The following is an 11,006-nucleotide window of genomic DNA, read 5'->3' as shown; positions in this document are numbered from 1 at the left end:
TAACCAAATCCCAGTTTAATTAAAAAAATTGTGTTTAATATTATAAGGTGGTGTATATTAAATCTTTGATAAGGTACTTAAAATATCTAGTCACTCTCATGGTTACTTTCACTGTCAGAATATCCAGCCAATAAAGATAATCCCGATGCAACAGGCAATGTCGTTTTAGCAGTGGTATTAACAACGGCCGGCGGCACTCTTGCTACAGGGATTATAACATTACTTGAAGAAACACTGGGAGGCTCAGTGCTATTATTAGTTGCAGGTTTCTTATTGATTTTCACTAATCCGGCTAAAGCACCTTTTCTTGAAGCCACACCAATGCTTTTATTCCAAGATTCCGTTGGTTTGGCAGCTTTTGGTACCGCTATGACCTTTTTGATTATGTCGGAGTCATCTTCTGTCTTAATCTTCTTGCTGTGCGATGATTGTTCTTGTTTATCATCTGCGTCTTCAATGATTTCTTCTGATATAATCCGCTTGTTAGGAAGACTTGATTTATTTTCAAATTTGACAGACCTGGAAATATACAGTAGCAAGTAGTATAGAAAAATACTATTGTACAAAATACTATTGTAATAATACAATTCAATTGAATTGTATTATTACAAAAATTATTCTGTGACATCTTATGTTGAGAAACTCTGACTTGCAAAGGATATAAATAGGGTCATAAATGAGTCTATTGTATAAAAATTTTGTCTTGTATATTGAAAAAAAGTATTGTTATTGAAAAATCTAATGAAAAAAAACCCGATGTTTTTTACCTACATTTTGAATAAACATCCAAAGGTAGGGCAGTTAATATATTAAAATTGTTTTTTCAGAGTTTATCTGGTTCATTTATAGTAATTGTTTTCTTATCCATTTTAAGAGTAATTGAGTACGGTTGGTTCAGTTACTTTGAATACTTTAACGGCAGGGAATTTCGATTGCCGTAGGAAAAATGTTATATTTTTATGAATTTACTTTGAATAACTAAACTTATTACAAATTTAATTTGAAGAACCTAACTTTATTAGAAGGTGCGGCCGAGGAAATCGATTTTGGGCAAGCAACATTTTTCTTAAAATTTCGAATTACACGGGAAATCATTAATAAAAAATTTGATTTTTGCTGTCCTGTGGATTTAGAATTAACGAAGTTCTACTGTATTTCTAGATATAAAATATTTAAGGATTTCATAATTAAAGTGATTGACAAATTCAGCACGGTAAAGTACGTGAAAGAAAAGTCTGTGGAGGTCCTGGCAGAGAATTGAGAGAAATATTTAAAATTAAACATACTTAACAAATTCCTCATCTTCTTTCTCTTCTCGTTTTCTCCGATCCTCGGCCGTCTCTACCGCAAACTGCTGCAGCATCCCTTCATAATCAATGGAGGCTTGTCTCCGATTAAGATCTTTCAATTCTTCCAATGATTCCAGCAGCTCGATTTCATTCCTAGACTGCTCTGTCCTGTTTTCTGAAAATCAATACAAATTAACAATTTAGTAAAGTTTAACAAAAACTTTTGCAGCCCATTCATACAGGGTATCTTTTTGGAAGACCAACTAATTTTCTTTAATAAAAAGCACATTGATAAAAGTACATACATAGTCTTAGAGGTAAGGATATGTCATGCACCATAATAATGATGTGCAAAAACAAATGGGATAATTACTTATTCCTAAATATAGAAGAACTGGTTAGAAAAGCTAATTGTTCTATACCCTTGTTTAACAAACTTCAAAACCAAAATTTTGTTTTACATAGTGTATAAAAAATGATACTGAAATGTACATTTTGTGTTAATTATTTCAGATGCAAAACCTCTTGCGACGGTTAAAAGATTAAGAAAAATCATGGTATAGTCAATATAAAGGTGTCCGGGTAAAGTGCACTAACTTTGGAGGGTGATTCTACGTGATTTTACAAGTAGAAAAGATAAATAACTTTTTTTGAATTACGAGGCGTATCCAGAAAGTAAGTGTACTGAGGCTCTCACGACCGAATGAATTTTATTTTCGACATGTTGGCTACACTTACGTGTAGCCTGACTCTTCCCCTCCGCAACGAGACCGGTTCAAGGTCAGTACGTTGAGAAGTGTCGACGCGACAACACGTTTCGTGAAAAATGTCAATCCAATCTCCCGCCAAGTGCGAAATACGCGGCGTCATCCGTTATCTCGTTTGGAAGGGAAAACCTCCGTTTGAGGTTTATAATTTGGTGAAAACTGCATATGGTGATAAAGCTATGAATCGTACGAGTATGTACAAGTGGTATCGCGAGTTTAAAAATGGTTCTCACCTCTTCACCCTCCGCCAAAAAGTTCAAAACCACAATTTCAGCCAAGAAAATTATGGCATCCGTGTTTTGGGACTGTCAAGGCATAATTTTGATTGAATATCTGCCTCAAGGGGAGACCATCAACTCTGCAAGATACTGTGAGACCCTAAAAAAATTGCGGAAGGCAATTCAAAACAAGAGGAGAGGCATGCTGACAAAGGGATTCAGCCTGCTGCACGACAATGCCAGACCACACACGGCCAACGCAACGAAGGAACTGCTTGCTTCGTTTAAATGAGATGTACTAAACCACCCCGCGCATTCCCCTGACCTAGCACCTTCAGATTTTTATCTCTTTACCTCCCTGAAGTTGTACATGGGTGGAAAAAAAATTTCAACCGACGAGGAGGTAAAGGAGGAGGTGGAGAAGTGGACGAAGGGGTTGGCGGGAAACTACTTCGAGGAAGGCATCAAAAAGTTGATACCCCGCTTCACCACCTGCATTGAGAGGAATGGCGACTATGTCGAAAAATATCTTACATATATGTAGTACGGTAACCATGTAATTTTTATATTTCAAAAAAAATTTGTAATCAACAAAAATTCAGTACACTTACTTTCTGGATACGCCTCGTTCAATGTTTTAAGGCAGTTTATGGGTAAAAAAGTTGAATTGTTTGTATGGGAAAATAAATATTCTTTTATGGAAAAATATTGTAGTGTGGGAAAAATAAAGTTGGAATTTCGAAATAGTTATTTATCTTTTTTCTACCACCATGTTGAATCACCTCCCAAAGTTAGTGCACTTTAACCCCGGACACCTTGTATGTACATAGTTACATTGGATAAGAAAAACTTATCGAAAACTGGGTTGCTTAATTTTTTCAACCACTAATATGTGTAAACATTTTTCACATAAGGTGAAAGTACACATATGAACAGAAGAACCCTTCCTTCATCAGAAGGAGAAGTTCTTCCAGAACTGATGAGAGCTGCAGCTTCGGAAATTCAGCAGCTAAAACAAAATAGTAAATCCATTCATTCTAATTAGGGAAATGCACAATATATCAGCCTATTTCGGAAATATAATAACTAACTAACCATCAAGCTGTTTCGCCGCAGGGGTAGGCAGAGAGGACGGACCGCCAAACAATTCAGTCTTGGCAAACACTTCTTGCCTCATTCAAATTCATACATCGTCTCATAGATACTCTTCTATTATTCTGACTCTTGACATGGCCCGACTAGAGTATCTGATTCACTTGATCGTGCCATGTCTTTCTTGGGCGTCCACGACTTCGGCTACCATTCGCATTTGCATCATATATCCTCCTTACACTCCTTTCTTCGCTCATTCGCTCTACATGCCCAAACCATCTAAGTGTCCCTTTTTTAATCTTACTCATTACGCTTACATCAGCTTTGCACTCTTTGCGGATCTCACATTTCTCACACCATCATACATGGTTGTACCACAAATAAAAAATTTGAAATTATCATTATGTATTACTAACTAAATTATAGAGTATGTGATGTAAAAACGGTACCCTGGCAACTTAGGACCAGAGGCGGGCTGCTTGTGAATTTTGGGTGTACTAGAGTGCTTATATTACAAAAGATGGCATGATAGATGTTGTTGTAGCCGAAAAGTCTTCTTTTTTTATCGAAAATTTGACACAGCCAAACTGAACTCCACATTTAACTCTCGAGCCGCCACTACTTAGGACGGTGGTTATTCAACACCCTTTTAGAAAGTGTTTTTTTCTTTTCTTTTTTTTTAAAATTTTATTTTATTTTATTTAGGAAACAAAGTCATTTATATATTTAGCATAAACAGCAATTATTTACAATATTAGACAAGTAATGTTCCATTAATTCTAGTTGTTGATTCAATATTTGCACCTATACAATATATTTATAAATGACAAAGAAATATAAAAAAATAAACACTATAAGGAATTACAAAATGTTGTTAAACAATTAAAGACAGTTAATTCATTTTGAACCTTTACAATGCTAGGCTGTTTCAATGAAATATTACCCATCATGTTGCACATTTTAATACATTATAATATTATGTTTTGGTTAAACTTCATGAATCACATATTACTTGACATCTGTATACGGGGATCGTATATACGACAGTTGAATGCTATGCTCTTATTGGGTGTTCAAAAATAATATACCTAGAAGTTTCATTGGATTGTTAGCTTCTTCTTCCTTGAGTTCATCGTCCTCCCGCTTGGCTTGCTCCTCCGCTAATTTTAAGGCCATGAAGTTTCTGGTAGCTCCAGCTTCTATCTCATAGTCCGTATTCTTCGGATCAGTCTTGAATGAAATTTCTTGAAGGCATCGAGTACACTGGAAATTAAAATAATCAACGATTAATAATGAAACTGGATCAAAGTAACAAAATAAAGTTTGGAATATTGAAGCCAAAAGTTGAAAAAAATGGGTGTAGTGGTCTGATCTGATTCTGATTTAAAAATCTAAATGGACAAACATGAAAAATATGTTGCATGTGTCAAAATCTATTTTTTTTTCATTTATTTTTCCCAATAATTTTTACAAAATTTCTGAAAAAAATTACATGCTTATTGATGTTTAAAAATATTAAGTTATGGGAACTCACAAAGGCACCGCCTGTGCGTGGATAATATAAAAAAAAAAATTATAAAAAATAAACTTGTTTAGCAAAAATAAAATGCAACAAATTTTTATGAACAGTGATTCAACACTTAAGGCGTCTTAACCAGCGGACGAGAATTCAAATTTCGTTGAAAGACGGTCTCGCAATCGGACGTTTTTTTAGAACGAGACAGAAATACCGAATTCATTCCACTGCGACCCGAACATCTGCGCGGCTGACGAAAACTACAGCATGGTTTCGATGAAATAACAATTATTGTTATTGAATTCTCGGTTGTAGCTTTCTTCCTAATAAGTAGTTACATACATATTTGTAAATTATACGTCGGAGTGCGCAAACATAAATAAATAAAAATTTCAAATATTTGTTAATTTGATTTTTTTAAATTTATTTTACATAGGTTTTCCAAAAGTGAGTAAAAGTCTTTTGTTTTACATATTTATTCGTTTGTCCGAAAGGTATTACCGGTAAGTTTTATTTCTAATACTTATCTTTAAAGTATTACTTGATTTGATACGTATGACATTGAAAAGAGGGTTTATTCCTTACAACTAAAGTAGTATACATATGTAGTTATGCGATTGCATAATAATGTATCGCTTTCATTTATTTGTTTTCATGGTTAACGAAGCGACCTGACTCGTCTAATGTCGAAATGTTATTAAATTCACGAGGTAAATTTCGATTGAAAAATCATAGGATAGTATGTCAAAAATAACCTCCTGTTTTTTCCTAAAACAAGAAGTTCAATTCACAATATGACATTATGAAACTGACAAAAAGTAACACAAAAAATATTAAATATGTTGAATTATACCAATATTTGTAATAGTGAATTGGACAATAAAATAGAAAATATGAACAATAAAATGATTTGAATCGCACATCACGAATCAAAATTCATTTGGTTCGTGGCACTTTTTGACCAGCAATCACAAACAGTTTCACGTACTTTGGCATAAGTTTAAACATTTATACATGAAACATCGATGACAGACATACCCTCCTGATAGTCCATAGTTCATTCTTTTCCCTGGAAATTAAGCAACATATGTGCTTATTCCGACTGATTCTTTCGAACCACCCTGTAGCATATAAGTACGTACAATTTATACGGATAATTAAATATCACTAACCTTTGTTTTTTTCAAAATATATCTTCCACGTACGTTTTTGATTTCGTAATTTGTGTTTTCTAATAAAACTTTTGTTCCAAGGATATTTTCCTCCCCATTTTTAAGGGAGGAATTTCTATAAAATGTTATTAACTAGACTGGCGTGGACTACACGTCCGCTTGCCGCCCGGTCGCGGTGGAGAATGACAAAATTTTGTCTTCTGCCGAGTTAATAAAAATGCACAAACGCGAATCGAAATTAATTACTATTATATACTGAATATATAGTTTTTGGTCATAAATTATTTCTAATAATATGATTTAAGATTTTCACGGCCAAAAGTATTTTTGTTATTTGTTTTTGGGGTATTATGCCGTGTTGCGCTAACTCCTTCTTTAGCCAACGTTTCGGACAGCATTGCAGTGTCCATCATCAGGGCAGATGTCTTATTATGCCTGATGATGGACACTGCAATGCTGTCCGAAACGTTGGCTAAAGAAGGAGTTAGCGCAACACGGCATAATACCCCAAAAACAAATAACAAAAAAAAAAAAAAATTATTTCTAATGTTTCAATAATGTCTTGGTAAATTATTTTTGTAAAAAAATCTGAACTATACCAATTTGTAAGATAAATAAATAGTCCAATTGTGGTATTTTCGTTACAAAACGCGTGCTCGGATTTATTTATTAGTAATTTTATTTGAAATAAAAACAAAATTCTGATACATACTTTTGGTAGAAAATTTTTCGATTGTTTATACTGTATTATTAATATTTGTTGTATAATACAAATTCACCTTTGAAAATGCAACAAATCTGTGCATCGTCAAACGGTAACACTTTATTATGATAAGAAAATAATATTATTTTTCAAAATTTAACATCTTACTTTACGAGATAAAATAACGATCTTTCGAAATCAATTTGTGTTTTTTCTAGAAAAGTGTCCATACGTCTAAAAGTAGCATCAAAAATGCCAAATTTCAGGTCAAGTCTACCTATTTCGCCTTAATGTAAGCGACTGAAATTTTTTTTTCATGATTTGTTTACAAAACATCGATTTTTCTCTACTTTCTATAAGTATAATGTACATGTATTATACATATAAACCTTCCGGAAGAAATTCTCTAAATGATGGTGAAAACCCTATTAAAATCCGTTCCATAGTTTGTAAGAAATAAGCGCACAGACAGCTGCGGATAGCGACTTGATTTTTCTCTACTTTCTATAAGTATAATTAATGTACATGTATTATACATATAAACCTTCCGGAAGAAATTCTCTAAATGATGGTGAAAACCCTATTAAAATCCGTTGCATAGTTTGTAAGAAATAAGCGCACAGACAGCTGCGGATAGCGACTTGATTTTTCTCTACTTTCTATAAGTATAATGTACATGTATTATACATATAAACCTTCCGGAAGAAATTCTCTAAATGATGGTGAAAACCCTATTAAAATCCGTTGCATAGTTTGTAAGAAATAAGCGCACAGACAGCTGCGGATAGCGACTTGATTTTTCTCTACTTTCTATAAGTATAATGTACATGTATTATACATATAAACCTTCCGGAAGAAATTCTCTAAATGATGGTGAAAACCCTATTAAAATCCGTTGCATAGTTTGTAAGAAATAAGCGCACAGACAGCTGCGGATAGCGACTTGATTTTTCTCTACTTTCTATAAGTATAATGTACATGTATTATACATATAAACCTTCCGGAAGAAATTCTCTAAATGATGGTGAAAACCCTATTAAAATCCGTTGCATAGTTTGTAAGAAATAAGCGCACAGACAGCTGCGGATAGCGACTTGATTTTAAACTAGTTAAAGATTTGTTTATAAATAAATGTATGCAATTGATTTTTACACGAACTTTCTAAATGCTAAAGAATATTTACATACATAAATTGTATAGTAAATAATTCAAATGATAAAACAGGAATTTACATTTTTTTCAATTATTTTAAACTTTTAAATGCTCATATATCTCGAAATAACGATTAGGTGGCATAGCACTATCTTGCACGAACCCCTTCAATGAAATTATAGAATAAATGGTGGTCCGTTGTTGGTTGGTTTACGGCTTTCAAAAGGGGTCCCCAAACTCATTATGCCGATGGCCCCTTTACAGGCTAAGACGGTCCTGTTCATAACCCCGAGCAACGCCTCCCTCCAGCTTGTAGGTTGGCGACGCCCCTATGTAATACATCAATGCTCTGAAGAGATGTGGATTTACTCTGAAGCTCAGCATTCCCCACAATGCACAGTGCCCCATTGACTTCTAACACCAATTTGTATACCGAGTTAGAAAAATAAACAAATCGGTTGGTAACTGATTTTCAAATAATTTAATAATTTTTAAATAACACTTGATTACAACATACCAGAAGCAACTATTTAAGTCGGGGAGATGGAAAAAAAAGGCACAAACAAGTTATTAGGGCTTGGTTTTGGTTATTTAAATAATTGAATAGAAAGCGCGCAGCGGAATTCGGCAACTTTAGAAATTTTTTAATAAGTTGCATTTTTGTGGTTGATGAGATTCTTCGTAAATATTTACCTTACTGCCGCACTTTCAATAAGCACAGATTATGGAAATTACATTTTGTTTCAATTTAATTACTTCAGGAAAAAAACTAATCACGTTTGGACAGATGGTAAAACATATTCAATCAAAATTTCCCTTAAAAATTGATCTCTTTTGGACTTTTTTTTAATAAGGAGTGATATTTGCGAAAGTTTGATTTCAATCTATATACACATTACTGACTTAATTAAGCCAAACTAAGAACCTATGTTGGGCATGCAAATAGTTGTTTCTTTTAGTAATTGTTGAAACAAAGTAAAATAAGTTGATGGAATTGGATGCTGCATCTTGTTTAATGTCAATGACCGCTACAGTAACATACCTTTATGTAAAATCTGTAAATTCTTATTCCCAGATAGTCTTCATTCTCAACATCTTCCTTTCTGGCGTTAAATTTCTTTCCCTTATAAATATACTCCCCGCAGGTTACACATCTCATGTTGAAAGGGGCCATTAACCTCACAGTGTACTGCCTGTTCCTAGACAATTTCATGCGAGGTATTTTCGATGGATCGAAATCTGGGGGATAGTATTTCTAAAACCGACAAACATGGGTTAGGTTATTTCTAAGTCATTTAAGAACAGAAACTGAAAGTTAATAGCACGATTTCAATAAACCAAATAATACTATTATAATAAACTCACGTTTAAAACTTTTCGTTCAGACATTTTGGCTTATTTTATTCTAAACAATCTAAAACAACACTTGTTTTAAGTTGGCCTTCGTTAGCCGTACGCATAAATAAACCCCTCACGACATGCTCACGACGTACAATCTGCATCTGCAAAAATGACAGGAATGACAGCGAATCGTGTTTTGTATTTTCTATGGTAAACTTATGCTTCATAGATAAACCAGCGTCTAGAATACAAGTTGCAAGTATTTATTATCAGCTCAAAAATATACGTTTACCATCAAATTTATTATGATTGACGAGAGAAGTGATAATTTTTGAGACTTTTTCAAAAATATTATTTTGTAATTTTTTTCCTTTAAAAAGATTATATGTAAAGTGCCCCAACTTATTTTAGAGCAAAAAATATGTTTCAAGGTAAAATAGAAATTTATCATACATCTACCTACTTTTTCAATGAGTACCTACGTTCTTTTATAACATTTAACAGTTCCATATCATAACATGGTTTCTTCTAGACCAATGATACTCAACCTTTTTCTTCTGCGGGCCACATTCACATGTTTGTAAAGCTACGCGGGCCGCAACACTATACTGGTCAGTGTTGCCAACGGATCTTGGCCTAATGTTGCCGTTTTTCAAACATTAAGTAGCCTAATGTAGCCGAATTTCAGTTATTATTCGAAATCCATGGGGGGGGGGGGGGGGGGGTTGTTAGAGAATTTCTGTAAAACATAACACCCCAGAAAAAAAATTCAAAATGAGTGCTCAATCGAAACCAAATTTCGAAATCCATTGGAGGGAGGGGGGGGGTAGCTACAGAATTCCATTTGGAAAAATTCCTCACATTTTTCCGGTTTCCAACGTCAAAATGGAATGTCATAAATTGGTCAAAATTAACCGACAACTTCAGACGGCATTAGTGTATTTTTGTTTGAAAGGTAAGTTCAAGAGGTTTTTGTTATGTTTTGTTTTTTTTTTTTAATTATTATTTGTGATTTGGCTGATTTAAATAACTTATCTCTGGAGTAGCCTAATAGGCGACCAGTCGCCTTTTAGATTTTTTCGTCGCCGAATCTCGTTCTGAGTAGCCTAAATGGCGATAAATTGCCTTCGTTGGCAACACTGATTTTTGGCTACTGTGACGCATTTAACTTTGGAGAAAAATTTATGTGTTGCCACGAGAAAAATTGTTTGCGCGCATATTTGTCTGTCAAATATTTGTTTTTTGGAGATAGATCTAGCGTGTGCAGTAGCAACACTCTTATACCAGATCTGATGTTGACACGACAACGACTATCCTCTTCGGGTTTTGAATGTCTGTACGTCAAAGTCGCAATTAATCTCAAATTAACCTGATATAGAATGCCAGATTTTGTAAACCATGTTCCTGATATTAAATGTATTGAGGGCCGTACAAAATAGCTTGGCGGGCCGCAGGTTGAGTATGACTGTTCTAGACCATGGGTGGCCAACCTTTTCAGCAGCCGGGCCAGATTTTAGAAATGACATTTCCTACCGGGCCGTACAACGAAGTTTCTTTTGTTATTCAAAGCGAACGAGAAATATATTGTTTTTTTTAGAACAAATAACAAAAATGAGAATCAAACATATTTATTAGATTAGAGTTAGAGTTAGGCAATACAAAAAAAATAAACTCAATATAATAAATTTTAGTGAGATCGATGGAGCATGTTTGTAAAATGCAGGATATTTCTCTTTGTCCAAATATGTCTCGTAAA

At 33.9% G+C, this 11,006-nt stretch overlaps 1 protein-coding gene across 1 annotated transcript; it reads right to left on the bottom strand.

The window, feature by feature from the left end:
• Positions 1-9,410, bottom strand: LOC149423501 (splicing factor YJU2). The gene is made up of 5 exons (XM_089631984.1): positions 9,275-9,410; positions 8,952-9,164; positions 4,455-4,629; positions 1,287-1,464; positions 1-519 (listed from the first exon to the last, which is right to left on the bottom strand). The coding sequence occupies exons 1-5, from the start codon at positions 9,296-9,298 to the stop codon at positions 87-89; spliced, it is 1,023 nt and encodes a 340-aa protein (XP_089488110.1). The 5' UTR covers positions 9,299-9,410; the 3' UTR covers positions 1-86.
• Between the last annotated feature and the right edge of the window lie 1,596 nt (positions 9,411-11,006).

Source organism: Hesperophylax consimilis, chromosome 5 (genome assembly GCF_061612785.1).
Source record: "Hesperophylax consimilis isolate HC1 chromosome 5, BYU_Hcon_1.0, whole genome shotgun sequence".
In the NCBI taxonomy this organism is placed as follows: domain Eukaryota; kingdom Metazoa; phylum Arthropoda; class Insecta; order Trichoptera; family Limnephilidae; genus Hesperophylax; species Hesperophylax consimilis.
The sequence above is the reverse complement of the archived record's forward strand: the minus strand, read 5'-3'. Positions and strand labels throughout refer to the sequence as shown.